Below are 16132 nucleotides of genomic sequence, written 5' to 3'. Positions count from 1 at the left end.
CTTTCTAGCTCCCTGGCTGATGGAGCGGCTCAGGGATTACACTTCCCAGTTCTTTCCCCATTTTTCCCCAGTCTGCTGACTGTCCTACATGGTCCTTCTTAGGCTCCCATGGGACTAGCCTGACAAATGCCAGCCATACCAGTTGGACCTTCCAACTGGCCAAGGAAAAAGCCCACTTAAAGCATTGAAAGAAACAAACGGAAGAGTTCATTTCTGTGAGAAGGTACACTGGTGGTCCCGTCTCTGTCCAGGACCTCTCCTCTCTTTTGGGACAGCCCGGGTTTAAAATGTGACAGGAACACCACTGGTGCCACTTTGTTTTCCAAGTTACGTTATGTACAGTTTTATTGCCGGGGTACGCACAATGGAGAACACAGAACCATAAATACACAGCGTAATGAACAGTTAAGGAAAATGAGGTGCGGGGAGGGGCTGAGAGGACAAGACGTCTTCCCTCAATTCAGAAGATTCTCTGTCCACCTCTAACATTGAATGTGCCAAGAGGGCTTGGCCTCCGCGATGGTGGTGTGGCAGGGTCACGACACAGAGGTGGGAGCTGCCGAGGACTCACTGCATGGGACGACGGATGGCGTGGGCGCGGGCTCGGTGAGAAGAGCGAGCTCTGCAGAGGTAGAGAGGGGGTGGCCGAGAACAGGGGATCAGCTTCCTCCCTCTCCTCAGCCCTCAAGAGTACGTCTGCCTATGGAGGGAAGAGCGAAGGAGCATGCTGCCAGGCCAGAACCAGGGAACCATTCCCGGTCTCTCTCACTCGTCCAGAAAGTTGTGCGAGGCACCTAGAGCGGCTCGGAGGAGGGAAGCTGCTGAAGCTGAAGGTGGCAAGATGCCCACTCCCACCCTGCAGGAGGCCCAGCCAGCCCCATGCCGAGGGTGGGGGGTGGTCCGCGGGGGCTCCACTGGGCTTCAGCGGTCTGAGACGGCAGATGCCGTCCACCAGCATCAGTCGCTGTTGGGCAGGACCAGGCCGACTCCGTTTGTGTCTGAGGCCCCCACACCAACGGTGAGGGGCAACCTCCAGGGGGCAGTCTTACTTTTTCTCCACATCATTTCACGTTTCTAGCAAAGGACATGATAGTCAACAGAACTCAAAGTAGGAACAGAAATATTACTCTGCAGCTGAATCAAGGCAAAAATGTTTTCAGATTTCAAACTTGTGAAGCTCAAAGCATTCCTGTTTAATCGGCAATTTAAAAAATTTATACAATCGTAACACTGGCAGAGGTTAACGGGAAGACAGGGATGGGGACTGGTGAAACAGTGAAGCAGGTTCTTTAAAGATTACTTTGTGTTCATTAACCGATATTAATACTGTTTTCCTTGGATCTGGAACCACTCTATGTGATGGGTACATGCAGGCTGAGGACAGCCACCTGTTAAAGAAAACAAGAAGGGGGGTCTACAAGTGTCCCTTTCTGTCCTGGTGGCGCTCTGCTCGGCTAGCTCTGCCCAGGCACATCGGTGGCCATGCTGGGGTCGCTCCCTCCGGAGCCCGTCTGCGCCCGCTTGATGTACAGGTTTAACAGCTTCATCTGCAGAGGGGACAGACATACGGTGCCTTTCATCAGGTGGACACAAAATGCATGGCCGGAGAAAGAGCGCACAGATGCGGGAGCACACCCAGCTACCAAAGGCCCTTCCTGGCGTCAAGCATTCTTCAAAGGAGGAGTTTCCCCAAGGACAAGAAAAGAAATTTCACTTTCTTCAAAAGAGCTGCACCCTGTCAGTCAGCACTTAGGAAGCACCTACTATGTGCCAGGGCCCAGGCTACATGCTAGGGACACAAAACGAGGCAAGAGAAAGATCCTGTCCTTGAGGAGCGCACAGCCTCCTAGAGGTGACTAGAAGCAAACAAGACACACAGAGCCTAGGGTGGGGTGGGAAATGCCCCTTCTAGTACCACCCAGGCAGGTGCCAAGCCTTGTGTCCCAAGCTCCAGTGCCCACCTGCTCACCCATGGCGGCACCTGCCAGAGCACGTGAGAGAGCGCATCATGGAGCCCATGGATGCCACAGCATTCCTCTGCCCGGGGGACCTGGGAACTCCCCAGGTGGCAGTCTCTCTACCAGGGCATGGTGCCACCTGCTTTGTAACTGAAGTCTTAGAAAAAGCTTCATGCACCAACTGGACCCGCCCCTGGCTTCCTGGGCATCACTTACACAAGACTCTTCGTCTCCAGACTCTGGGCATTTTCTCTGGCTCTCCCACCTGGGCTACGACCCCATCTGCTACAAGAAGTCTCTCCTGACTCCCTTTCCTCTGTGGATGACCTGAGATGTATCTGTTTGTGTGGTGCTGTTGGCACGTCTCACCCCTAGAAGGCCTGTTACCTTTCTTTGTATCTCCAGGGCTTAGCCCAGGGCCTGGCACACAGTAGGTGCTTAATCAATGCCTGTTGACTGACTGGCTTGCCCAGGTCACGAAACCAGGCTCTCCACTGGGCCGGCCCCTCTGGGACCTGGATACATTATTAATGCAATGTCAGTGCCTTGAAAGGCTAAATCATGAACCCAGAAAGCGGGTTTCTCTGCTCTGTGTTCCCAAGCCCTGCGTGTTCTGGAAAAGTCTCATGGACTTCTCCCTCATCCTTCCCCTTGCTAACCGAGGCCAGGAGAGGGACAAGGAAACAAGGTGCGGCACAGCTGGCCTGTTGCCAGCCCCTGGAGGGACTGGAGTCTGCACTTACTTTGCTCCCCGTGAGCTGGCTGAGGTGGGGCTTCAGCTCATCACCGATGACAGCATGGATGGCCACTAAGCAGAAGACACAAGCTTTCCGGACGCTGCTCTCCGAGTTGTCATATCCCTAAGGAAGAGAAGGAGAGAAGCCAAGACTCACTATGTGAACTGTCTCAGACCTCTCCGCACACAAAGGACTGGGCCCGGCTTGCTCAAGACAGTGTCCACACTGCCTGCAAGCACCTTCTGGCCAGCAGGCCCAAGCAGCCACTCATCCACATGTGCCTCTGCTAGAATGAGCCCGAGGTCACTCCTCTGCCCAAGGTTGACTGGTGGGCTGTCAGGTCAGCGGAGGGCTGAAGGGGGGCCTATGGGCATCCACAGCAGGCACGGACAGAGGCAGGTGACCATGGCTCTCCTCTGAGGCTTGAACAGCCAAGGTGATGTCCTCTGTACACAGGATCTCCTCCATCAAACAGGGCTCATCTTTGGTAAGCACAGGTCTCTCCTGCTGTCTGTGATCAGAAGGTCACAGGGGGATCACTCTGTTCTGATGTATGGATGGGGGAGACACCATGTTGTTGGAAGGACTTCAGGGTGGACAGACAGCATGCTGGTGGGCCTGGGTACACTCTCTTTTAGCCAGTTGTGCTTCATTAAAGATGTCCACCGAAGAAGCCTAGCCTTTCCCTGATGAGGGCTCCCTCTGGAGGAGGCCCCGTATGTGGACAGAAATAACAATTCCAAAGAGATGGGGAAGGAGCTTCTAGGCCAGTAGGTGCTGATGCTGTCTCTGCCTCCTCAGTGCAAAGATTGGAAAAATGCACAGGAAGAGGAGGGCAGGGGGCTGCGCTTGCCTCAGAAACAGGACAGGTCAGTGGCTGAGCAGGAAGCACAGGGAAAAATCACCCCAAGCAGAACCAGGAGGGCATGTGGAAGCCTGAAGATACAAAAAGTGGCCAGGCCCTGGCCGGGCTCGGGGCGGGGGGGGGGGGGGGGGGAAGAGCTCCACCCTCCAGGTGGTAGCCTCACCTGCCTACTGACTGGTGAGATTTGTAAGACTATAGGGAAATAGTCCCTAGCTGATAAATAGTCTATTAACTGACAGTTTTCTGATGAAGCAATCAAAGCTATCTATGGTCATATGAAAAAATGCTCTAAATCATTACTGATTGGAGAAATGCAAATTAAAACAACTCTGAGGGAACACCCTCACACCTACCAGATTGGTTAATATGACAGAAAAGGAAAATGATAAATGGTGGAGAGGACGTAGGAAAATAGGAACAACAGTGTGCAGTTGGTAGAGTTGTGAACTGATCCAACCATTCTGGAGAGCAGTTTGGAACCATGCTCAGAGAGCTATAAAACTGGGCATCCCCTTTGATGCAGCAATACTGCTGCTAGATCTGTATTCCAACAATTTCCAAAAAAAGGGAAAAGGACCTATTTCTACAGAAATATTTATAGCCGTTCTTTTTGTGGTAGCAAAGGATTGGAAATGGAGGGGGCGCCCATCCACTGGGGAATGACTGACAAGTTGTGGTATGTGATTGTGATAGCAAATGACTGCTGTGAGGAATAACGAACAGGATGGTTTCAGAAAAACCCGGGAAGACTTCCCTAACTGATGCAAAATGAAATGAGCAGAACCAGGAGAACACAGTCCTGCACAGTAACAGCCACACTGCGCAACGATCAACCATGAATCACTCAGCTCTCCTCAGCAACAGAACGCTCCGAGAATGTTCCCAAGGAGCCACGATGGAAAATGCAGACGTTTGAAAAACTTCCTTTATCCTTCTTTTATTTGTTGTCTGTTTTCTTTTGCAACGTGGCTAAGGTGTTAGTATATTTTGCATGACTTCACACGTATAATCAATATCAAACTGCTTGCCTTTTCAAAGAGAGGGAGACGCAGGCAGAAAACAAGGAACTGGGAACTCGAAACCTGAAAAAAGATTAAATTTTTTTTTCTGCATAAGTGGGAAATGTTCAACGAGATCAATAAATATGAGTTTGAAAACTAAAAAAATCAACATCTCCAGGGCAATCCGTTGTTACGAGCACCAGGCTTAGGCCAGTACCATCTCCAGGGCAATCCGTTGTTACGAGCGCCAGGCTTAGGCCCGTACCATCTCCAGGGCAATCCGTTGTTACGAGCGCCAGGCTTAGGCCCGTATCATCTCCAGGGCAATCCGGTGTTACGAGTGCCAGGCTTAGGCCCGTATCATCTCCAGGGCAATCCGTTGTTACGAGCGCCAGGCTCAGGCCCATACCATCTTCAGGAGATCCAAGCCCGCTCTCAGCCACGCACCGCTGGGAGCAGCTGCTCGGACACTCCTACTTCTGTGTCTTTTTGGAAACTAACCATCAGACCATCAGTTACTCCTTTATCAGGTGTTTGGCTTGATCTCCCCACGTGCAGGCTAGACTCCTGGGGCCTTGCAGGCTGTGCCCTGTTCAGAGCGAAGGACTTTTCTAACCGTCGATGAACCCATGAGGTCTTACATTCCTGACACTTGTCAAAAGCAGGGTCTCCTCGGGGAAGAAGGTGCGACAAGCCCCTCAAGGATGGGCTACATCCACAAGAGGCTTTGCGTGAGTAGGTGCTGACACTTTCCCATTCACCTTGGTCAGGGCAGGTACGGCTGCATGGCTCTCCCAATGTGCCCCTTGGCTCTCCCTGGTCTGCTTTGGGACCCCTTCCACATACTTGTGTGGCAGCTTGAGGACTGAGAGCTGAGTCCGAGCAGGGCAGCTGTTTCCTCTCATGATGAACACAAGATGGCAGCAGGGAGGGTGCCACATTCCTCCCATTCTGCCTACCCATGTGTCCTCTTGCCAGTTAAATCTGTGGTAGCTCCTGCTGTTGGATGGGGGGACAGGGCTGGGGAGTCTGCTACAGACTGGTGGAGCTACCCTCTCTCTACTAGGCAAGGAGGCTGTATCTTTGCTTATAGTGATGCGCACAGAGATCCCTGTGATGCCACTAAAACTAGTTGCAGAACCTTCTCTGGCCAGGATCCTTGTGCCATGTTTAAGGAATGCAGGAAGACCAGGAATGTTGCTGGGATTCCTACACCATTTACTAGCCAATTTCATGGGGTAGGGATGACTTCCAGCACCCACCAAGCCTAGTGCCTTCTGACTCTGCCTCCCTGGCAGTCCCATGAGGTCACTGGAGCATCAACCACACAGGCGCACCCCAGGGAAATCACCACGTGTCAAAGCCCCACTGTGCAGGCTCGTGGGTGCTGGCCTACTTCTCTGCAGCACAAAGGCTTGGCAGCCACGTGGTTACTGTCAAAGCCATGGGCCAGGAGGCTCACAAAATGACATTGTGCTTCTTTCTGCCCACCTGAGGGCACTTGTGAGAAAAAGGACTGTCCATATGGGGTATCTCAGTGGGCCTGAGGGTCACAGGGCCAAGGCTACAGACAGTCAAGATTGCTATCCCCTCCAAAACCTTCTGACACATGCCACCATCACAAGGGGACAAGAGCATTTCATATTTCCTGCTTCTTCAATGAATATGGACAGCAATTCTATTGGCTACTCCGTTGGGCTGGGTCCTAGGACCAACCAGTCTGGCATGGGCAGGCCACTGCTGATGGAGTCACTGGAGGACAAAGTCCAAAGACACTCCTGAAATTGTCTGGGCGCTCTATGTCCACCCGCAGGCTCTCCTTACCTGGATGAGGCCTGGCACAATCTCTGGCAGCAGCTGGGCCAGGGTTTCCTTGGACACCCTCTCGATCACCTTGGTCTGCATCTTGATGGCAGCCAGGTTGATGGGGTAGTCGGCTGTCTGGATGATGGGACAGAGCACTTTGATGCACTGCTCTGGGCTGATGGAGGTGGCCAGCATGGACGCTGCCTCTTCAGCAGACCTCACCACCTAAACCCCAAGGGACAAGAAGCAAAAACCAGCTTTCTTACATGTTCTGCGTGCCTTCCCCACTAGGATGCAATGCTGTCTTCGGTGTCTGGGGATGCTCACTGTGGGAACATGTGTGACGAGTTGGGCACCTACTGACTGACTTCCTGGGTGGAGGCTGGAACTCTGGGCATGGCACAAGGTCCTGGGGAGGGGGCCTTCTCTGGTTCTCCTCGCACATCCAGGGAAATCATGGACCTGACTATGGAGCCAGGCCCCACCAGGCTGTACTCTTGGAGAAGCCGCTGGGGAACCAAGGGTCGTTCAGTCCTGGGGTCTCCCACCACCCCGTCTCTCCTCCAGCTTTTGTGCCCCGGCATCAGGGAGGTGGAAGCTGGGGAGACACGGCCCCGCCTCTCCGGGGAAGGGTGAGGACCCTGATGGAGCAGGTGTGCACCATGGTGGTGATCCCAGAAAGGCCCTCACCACAAAGACTGCTTTCTCTGAGTCTCCAAGCCTACATGCGTCCTGGTCATGACCACCGCATTGTCACCACCCCCCTGCCTTCCTCTCTGCTCATCCTCTGCCTCTCTTCTCATCTCTACCTTTCCTCACCCTTCACACAACTTTTGACTCCCTGAAATTTTGTCCTAGGGCTTTCCCTTTCCAATCCCAATTTCTAGAAGGGTTGGCTCTACTTATGACCTGTGCAGATGGGGGACATGGGCACACACTTTCCTGCAGGCTCTCCTAGGCCGGCAGAGCTGCCCCTGCAGCCATGGCTGACTTGGGTCATCAAAGCTGAGCCTCAAATGAGAGCCGAGGGTGAAAGGGTCACAGATGGAGAGCGAGAGGGAATTGTCACATCCAACCCTCCCAACTGACAGAGGAGGAAATTGAGACTCAGACCTTCCTGATCCCAAGCCTAGGGCTCCAATGCCTCAGTTATACAGACATGGAAAAATCAGGTGCAGAAAGGCCCAATGCTGGGGTACTGGACACAATCAACAGTCAGGTTAGTGTCCATCCCACTGCCGGCCAGGCCAGGCCAGGGGCTGCCTCCTCCCTCTCACGCGAGCTCATTTCTTGGCTGGTGGCAGGTAGGGCTTGATGTCAGGAGGTGACTGGTGTGAACATTCCCATTTCATAGATGTGTGTGGCAGACCGGGGGGACGAGGCTGAGCTGGGAGGGGTCACAGGCCAAGGGACTTACCTCTTTATGCGGGTCCTTGTGGGCCTCGAGAGTCTTCATGATGGTTAGCTCAGCATAGTTTTTAAATCTGGCTGGTTGGTTTCTTAGGATTTCTCTTAGAACTCTTAGGGCCAAAGCCCTGACCGAGTGCTGAGAAGAAATGCGTTAGGATTATTTGGGTGAAACCTTGAGCACATTGTATGAATGCAGACAGATGCCCCATGAGGACAGACCAGGCAGCCTCCATCCCACTTCCTCCCAAAGGCCAGAATCTCCTCTATGGGGGGGAGGGAAGAGGACCTGGGCAGAGACACCAGGCTCACTCCCTGCTGTGCTGGATGGAGACAAGGGGAAAACACCAGCCTCCAAATGGCCTGCTGTGGAGCCAGGGCAAATGAGGCGGCCAAGTGAAGGTCATCATTTAAGGAGCCAAGCATGAGATCGGGCCAGGTGAAGGAAATCCTTCCCTCAGCAGGCATCCACTTGTTTCCCGAGACCCTGGGTTGCACACAGTGGGCATCTTAACCCACATGCTCAGTGTGGGTAGGGGGGCGATCGACTGAGCAGACATGGCTGGGAATCCTAAAGGGGCTGGGATCCAGCCACCTGGTACGGGGAGGGTAATCACCTCTCTGTCCCCGAGTGTCTCGAGCAGTAAGAGTAGGATGGTTTTGAAGTGTTCGTCCCAGACCCCGAAAGCATCTTCCTGCGTCAGCTTGAGGAGCTCACATAGCGCACTTTTTCTCTCTTCCACACGCTCGTTGTGGTTGGACAGCTCCTTCAGCAGCTCGGCCACCAAGTCCGAGTGGTCCAGAGACAGGTCTGCAAAGGCAGGGGATTCTATGACTCAGCACCCCAACTACCCAAAGTCCCAGCTAACCCACTGTCACCAGACCCCTTCTCCCGGCCCCACCCTGCCCTCACCATCAGGAAACTGATCTGCATCGTCATCAAACATGGCTTCCTTCAAGGCTGACTTGTTGAAGGCGCTGACACCATCAGAGTAATTGTAGGGGTTGTAGTCCCGAGAGCGTGGGGAAGAGTGTGGAGGCATCGTGTTGAGCATGGAGGTCTTGTTGTCAAGAACTGCTCGGCCTGAGTCAGGGGCATCCCCTCCAGCGCGGGGGTCACTGCCCATCTGAATGGGCAGAAGAGACATGATGTTTTACAAACCCTGGTGGCCCAAGGGTCCTCCTCCCAGACAAATCTATGGCATCTGGCCTCCACGCCCTTCACACCAGTGCTGCTGTCATGGCAGAAAGGATGTTTGGGGCTCTGTCCAAGGGGCCTTGAATGACAGGACCAAACAAAAGACAGGCCTGGGAGTACTTTAGGACCAGAGTTTAAATCCTGAGGCTGACCCTGGGTGAGTCACAACACCTCCCTTTCTCTGGGAAACGACAGTGCTGGGCGAGGTGCCTGTCAAGGCCCCTCCCAACCCTAATGACTTACACCTCAGCAGTTCCCACATTACAAAGGTGGATGAAGTCTGAAATGTGGCCCTGGGGGCCAGCGATGCTGGAGGTAGAGGTCTGCGCACAGAGAACCCTGCCTCCCCCCCCAGCCCCCCAGCCATTTAGGGTCAGGTTGCAGTGTGCGACTACTCACCAGCTCTCCATCGCTCTCCCTCTTGGGATCCCTCTTGACTGGCTCATTCATGTCCTCCTGGCTGCGGAAGCTGAAGTTCTGGATGGCTTCTGTGACACCTCTTAGAGAGCTGTAGATGTCCTCTGAGTTCATGTTCTCTGTGTCGTAGTCAAATGTGCTGCCAAAGACAGGTTCAGTCAGGCTCCAGTGCTTCTACCACAGGACAGCCTGGAAAACGGCAGTCTTCCAGGAATGCCCCACGGCCAGGAAGGGCAGGCAGCCGCTGACCATGGAAACATGGTCGGGAGAGGGCAGGGAACATCCAGACTCCATGTAGACGCAAAAGGGGCAGAAGGCATCCAGCATTTGGCTGTCAAGTTTAGACAATCTGGGGGGAATGGGCCAGAAAACTCCAAAATGTCAATGAAGGGACCCAAGTTGGGAGGGATGACAAACAATGAGTCCTGAGCCAGGCTGGCCGTGGCCCGATGAATGTGTGCCATACCACTGCACAAAGGTGCCCTCTCCCCACTTGAAGGGGCGGAAAAGGCGCCAACAGAGAAACTATCTCCTTCAGGATGTTCTTGAAGGTAAAGGACAAGGAGGATTCCCACTGTAAACTCAAGGAGTGGTCCCCACAAGCTGAGTTACCAGGCCTGGCTAACAATCAGATGCACTGGACCACTGCCCTCTCTCCCTTTTGACTGGGGGGTCTCAAGAGCCATCAAGATTCATCCAAATGTCACCGGCTCCAGAATGGCCTGGTGGCCAGGGTCTGCTCCCCGTCCCCCACAATCACCCTGAGTTCATTGGCAGGTCTCTGTGATCTGCCAGAGTCCAGCACAGTGAGGCCTGGTGCATGGCCAATGAATTCCACTTTCCCTCCCTCATGAGGTACCACTGTGGTTTCAGCTTCAGGGGGGTCAGGCACTCCCAGGCTAGGACCCATCCGCTCTGCAGGAGCACTGTGTGACTACAATGGCCAGAGTTTCCCGAGGCCAGGTGAAAGGAGTGACATGCTGCCCACCCCAAGGAGCAGGGGACATCTTACCTCGGTAACAGAGTGTTCTGGGCGGTATTTGTGGGAGATGTAAGTGGACTGGACCAATTAGCTGGTGAGCGTGGAGTAGGCCTTGTCAAGGGACTCCCCATTGAACTCTAAAGGGGAAGAAGACTGTTAGCCATGCTGAGTCAGGCCCAAAGTCTGAGCCCTTGGTTTGAACTTTATGCTTCTCTGCCCCTCATGCCCTCTACTACTATTTTGCAGGTTACTCCCTTGGCCACCTCCTTTCAAAAGGGTGGATGACCTCTAGACCCCTCCCCAGGTCCTCTCACCACAGCCTTTGCCTGGTCTCAATGCCCCCACCCTCTGTGGTTGCTTCTCACCCAGGTAACCCAAAGTGGCTGCAACCCTTCATAAACATCACCCCCCAGGGAGGTCACAGGGTGCCAATCTGGGGGGGGCTGGGCCTTTTGCCAACCTGCAGCAGCTCCAGCTACTCCCTGGCATTACCTGGTTGCCACTGCCTGTGTTCCGAAGGTGATTGTGAAGTAGTTTGGTAGCACCATCCTGAAAAGTTTTTGGTAAAGCTCCCAGCAGCATTGTAAACTCGGGAGTATTGAGTTCAAATAAGGAGATGAGCACTGCCTGAGCTGCCTGTAAAGAAGGGACCAAGGCTGGGTCAGGGGAGAAGACTGTCTATGCAAACACCCACCCTGGGACCAGAGACTGCATGGTGCGCTAGCCCAGGCCTGGAGACTGGCATGGTGAGGTAGCTCACACCCAGAGACCAGCATAATGGTATGGTCAGCCTACCCCTACATCTTACAAGGTATGTTGGGCTGCCCAGACTAGGATCCAGGTAGAAAATGTGTCTCTGTTAGCCCAACAGACAGGAAAGAGGGTTGGGGAACAGAGATCACCTTTCCCACACACAGTCTTTCTCAGCACTTTTTCACTGTCACCACGGGCATTCACAGCCCTAGCTCCTGGTCCTACACCCCTCCCCCTGTACCCCAGACAGGCCAAGATCAACCTGAAAGATGGTACAAGGGAGGGAATATGGGCAGGGTATGACCATTGGCATGCCAGGTCCAAAGGATGTTCTGACTGTATTCAGAAGGCTGACATGGAAATGGGCCACGTTGCATTCCAGTTGACATGGTTCAGATGCTGCCTGGCATGTTCAACTCTTCATGAGATGGCCAGACCAGGCTTTGCTCTCCATCTTCTTCATCTGTGACAGGTCCTGCCAAAGGTGGCTCCAGGGGTTACAGGGAGCGAGTCCCGTGGGCTATGTTCAGAAGGGGAAAGTGCTTGATGGCCCGTGGAAGATCCAAAGGTCATTGGGAGCCACCCCCACCCCGAGTTGTGAGGAAGGTGCCCATTGGCAAATCTGTGTGGCCAGGCTGTCCAGCCAGTTGACCCGCTCGTGACGCCTGAGCCCCTTCCTCAGCCAGCCACGCATGGTGCTCTCCAAAGAACTTCTGTAGTGGGAAGCATTTAGCCAGTTGGTTCACTAAATATGTGGTTTGTTCACACTCACGCAGGCACGTGCACACGTGCGCACACACACACACACACATACCCCTACATCTACCATTTATATCTCTTTCTCTCCTAGCCAGCAATAAACTGATAGATGGTTTCTGCTCAGTCACCAGGACAGCTGGGGACTGTTCCCAAATGGACAGATGGTGGTCACGTGGCCACCAGGCAGGCAGTTCCTGCTTCAGACAAGGACCAGACTCTTGTAAAGATCCAAGGAGGTCACAAGATGAAGATTCAACGCAAAATTATCTTTGGAAGAGACAAATGTAACCTCTCATCCAAGCCTGGCCCAGCATGCACGGTGGGGGTCAGCTTGCATCAGCGCAGGATACGTGCCCCTCTGGGAGCTCCAGGCCTCTCCTTCCTAGGATAGGTCTTACAGTGGTCTCCACTAAGGTAAGGGAGGACAGGCTGTGGGTGCAGCTGCACATGTTTCCTGGAGGCAATCTTCTAGGCTCTGGACAGCATGCCAATGGGCTGTGATGGAATGGATATTCCAAAGAGAGATGTGGGACACGAAGCTGACAGATGATGGACCCCCGCAGTTCTGTCTGTGGAAGCTCAATCAGCACCAAACCTTCTTGCTTGGGTCCCCTCCATGGAGGTCAGTGATCTTCACCTTGTGGATGTCACAGCCCTGACCTACCCAAAATCAGCTTGCTCCCTTCCCCTGCCTCTGCCCACCAGAGGACCAATCAAGAGACTTATGCTTCATGGCTGGACCATGCCAATATCTCAGAAAGACAGCAATGTTCAAACACACACTCCAACTCAGTACTATTCTAATCCAACTGCCAGAGGAGCCTTGACAGAACAGAGGCATGTGGCTCAGCAGAAGGGTGGAGAATAATTCCTCAGCCTGTCTCCCTACTCCTTCAGCATGGTAATAAAAACAAGAGTCAGTGACAGACAGCAGGTGGGCCAGCCCAGCCCATCCTCAGCACCTAGCTGGCCCACCCTAGGGAGGTCCTCCCAGAGACCAAGGCAGGGGAGGGCCACAGTGGCAGAGCATGACTGTCCTGAAGACAGAGATCTGTCCTTTGGAAGACCCACCTCTAGGGAAAAACAGCAAAACCTCTCAACACAGTGAGAGATGTGTCATCCAAGACCCTCAGAAGAGGTCAGTGCCTGTGGGGTGCATTGGGACAGCTCCCCACCTCTGAGCTATCCTTGTCTCCATCCTCCCTCTGACCACATCCCTCGTGTGCCTAATAACCTCACGGCTCCTCCCAGGGCACAGGAAGGCATGCCTGCCCCCCGAGGCTCACTGTAATGGGTGCCGTGGGACGCTGCCGTCCACAGCAAGACTGTCCTGGTCCCCCATGGTGGCTAAAGTGCCCCTCTCCGAGCTAGCTCGCAGTCACTAGGCTGTCACTGAAAGCCCCCGCCTCCTTTTCCAGCTTTTGACACATTAATACATCCTTCCTTGCCCTCTCCAGGGTCTGGGCCAACGCCCCGATTCTCTACCATGCTGGCTTCTCAAGCATCTTCCCTGCAGCCAGCTATGGACCAGAGTACAGACAACCTTTCCCTGAAGAGCACCAAAGAAGGGTGTATGCCTGGGGTCACTGACATCCAACCAGCTCATCCACTAAGGCCACTGGTGAGACTCTTGTGAAGGATCACAGCCCCACACCCCACTCCACACTGGAGGAAGGGGAGGGACTCCTGGCATGCCACGCTCCCTGAAGATGCTTTTACCAAGGCACTGGTTGGAGTGGGCACACCCTAGACAACCACCGTATATGGGTCTGTCCATTCCACTGCTGAAATGGAAATGTGCCACTCTTTTTGATAACGGCATTGGCACAGTGCCTACACTTTACCAATACAATCTCTCTGAATCCTCACAGCCACCCTGTGATCCCCATTTTACAGATGAGGAAATGGCAGCAGGCAGCAGTCCCACGTCTTGGCTGAGTGTGCCACAAAGCAGAGGCTGAAACTGGGCTCAGGTTTTCCTGAGTCCAGTGGCACCCCTAGCAGCCTAATGTTCCCCTCCAATCAATATACCTTCCGAACGTCAGAACTTTTGGGCTCCGTGGTCCAAGTAATGATCCTAGACACGGCCAAGCGTGTTTCACTGGAGTTGACAAAATCTCCCGGATCCATCTGCTGCGCTAACGTTTCAATGTACTTGAGGATGGCGACTTTTACCTGCAAGGTCAGGGAAGGGAAGAACATCCAGTTAGCGTGTGGGGGGAAGTGGCATAGGGTCCATCCCTTTCAGAGAATCCATGTGCCAGCCCCTCCGAACCAGTGCAGGAGTTAGTCAGTCATCCCTGAACATTCTCAGAGTTACAAAAGGAAGTGAGACAAGAGGCCCCACACAGCCCAACTCGTGTACACAGGACAAGTGGCCAAGGGGATGGACCCCAAGTGCCTCACACCTTCCTTCAGCTGGCCCCCTGAATCTCCCAGCCTTCTCTGTCCTATGGTGGGGTCTCTAGGCACCTCCAAGCAGGTTTTGTTAGAAGGGCCTTCTGGGGGAGCTGGGAGAATGCTCTGGGGCCTAGTGTTACAGATGGAAAATCTATGTCTGGAAAGAGCCCAACTCAATCAGCAGCAATTCAATTCCATCAATACTTACTATGACCAAGGAGGGAACTAAGAGAGGGTTCAGAATGGATGCTTTAGTGCTTGGCGTAAGCCGGGGCGGAGGCTACAAGATGTATAACGAATAGTTTCAACAGTGGAAGAACTGTTGATGTAAACATATAACTTCCCAAGTGGGCTGCTCGGGAAGACCCGACCTCCTTAAACAGGGAATTCAGGAACGCTCTTTAAAACAAACATTGCTGTTCTGTAGACTCTACACCTGAGATTTCCAAGAGTTTTAAGAAGAGAAACTGATACGAAACAGCCACAAAGGGACCAGTTAAGATGTGCTGACACGGAAGGAGGGAAGCTTTATGTGGCATCTGCTTTTACACGCTGTGCTGGTGCTTTATCTCATTGGATCCGCACATGAACCCTGGGAGGTCAGTGTTGTTATCATGTCTATTTTTAAGATGAGGAAACAGAGGCAAACAGAAGTGAACTAAGTTGCCCAGGGTCACACAGCTTCTAAATGTCTGAGGCTAAATATGAACTCAGGTCTCCGTGGCTCCGGGCCCAGCATTCTCATCCTCAGAGCCACCTGGCTGTCTCCTGGCTCTGTTCACATAAAAAGGATCCCATAGCCTCACGATGTTGCTTGCTCCCTCTCCGACTAAGGCTCGCCGCCACACTCCATCCTCGGGATGATGTGAACAAAGCAGCAAACACTCCTCTCAACATTTATAAAAAGCCTAAATGCCGGAGGAAGAGTGCAGGTCCTGAGGAGTTACGTGGAAGGTCTGTGTTACAACTCTGAACCCCAGAATCTCTTCCCCCACCCAGAGGGAGGGTTGGCCAGGTGCCAGCACTCACCCTGGGCGTGTCCTGCAACACACTGGGGACACGGAAAGCTTCTAAGTCCCCCATCTGAGCTGTCCAAGAGACCCGAGAATAACCCAACTTCAATACCTCAAGAAAGTGGCAACAAGGCCAGCCCAGACCTTCCCTCTCTACAACAGGAAGGAGACTGGAAGAATGAACAACAGAAAAGAGAGAGGGTGCTGTGCCAAGAACTAAACCCAGAAGAACAGAATGACTCCAAAACGCCTACAAGCAATGACTCCACGAAGAACGCAACACGGGCACAAGTGCAGCTAGAATTCCTGGAAGAGAAAAATCACTTTTTCCAAGTGCTAACAATGTTTTAAAAAATCAAATGAGTGTACCAGAGGAAAGAACATGAGGAGGAATGAAAACTATGGACCTGGAAAGAGGACAAAAGGCATCCCCAGAACAAACTCTCTGACGGACCGAAGAGAAGCTAACGATCCCATGAGACAAGAAATGAGAAGGCAAAGTCCAATGACTGAAAAAGCAGAAGAAAATGTGAGATGTCAAATGACTGGGGGGACGCGGAGCCAAGACGGCAGAGTAACACCATGCGCTTTCTAGAGCGCTCCCATCAAGCCCATCTAAAGACCTGCAAAAAATGGCTCTGAACAAATTCTGGAGCTGCAGAACCCACAGAATGATGGCATGAAGCAAATCTCCAGCCCAAGACAGCCTGGAAGGTCATCGAGAAACGTCTATTGCGCCAGGCTGGGTGCAGAGTGCAGTCGAGTGGGGGGGGTGAGTGCACAAAGGGGACCTGAGCAGGCCTTGGGGGGACTGAATCTCTCACACCTGTGATGGT

At 53.3% G+C, this 16132-nt stretch overlaps 1 protein-coding gene across 46 annotated transcripts in view; it reads right to left on the bottom strand.

Moving 5' to 3' along the window:
* Nucleotides 1-314: 314 nt before the first annotated feature.
* Nucleotides 315-16132, bottom strand: part of CLASP2 (cytoplasmic linker associated protein 2) — a 148159-nt gene continuing 132341 nt past the window's right edge. For all 46 annotated transcript variants that reach the window (XM_072599246.1, XM_072599252.1, XM_072599247.1 and 43 more), the window contains 10 exons: nt 13915-14058; nt 10864-11007; nt 10402-10508; nt 9372-9528; nt 8688-8901; nt 8392-8585; nt 7785-7913; nt 6386-6592; nt 2702-2818; nt 315-1547 (listed from right to left, as the gene is read on the bottom strand). In XM_072599246.1, coding sequence (XP_072455347.1) covers nt 1455-1547; nt 2702-2818; nt 6386-6592; nt 7785-7913; nt 8392-8585; nt 8688-8901; nt 9372-9528; nt 10402-10508; nt 10864-11007; nt 13915-14058 — 1506 coding nt within the window. In that variant the 3' untranslated portion in view covers nt 315-1454. The remainder of the gene's footprint in view (nt 1548-2701; nt 2819-6385; nt 6593-7784; nt 7914-8391; nt 8586-8687; nt 8902-9371; nt 9529-10401; nt 10509-10863; nt 11008-13914; nt 14059-16132) is intronic.

Source organism: Notamacropus eugenii, chromosome 3 (assembly GCF_028372415.1).
Source record: "Notamacropus eugenii isolate mMacEug1 chromosome 3, mMacEug1.pri_v2, whole genome shotgun sequence".
In the NCBI taxonomy this organism is placed as follows: Eukaryota; Metazoa; Chordata; class Mammalia; order Diprotodontia; family Macropodidae; genus Notamacropus; species Notamacropus eugenii.
Note: the sequence above shows the minus strand (reverse complement) of the source record. Positions and strands in the feature narration are given on the sequence as shown.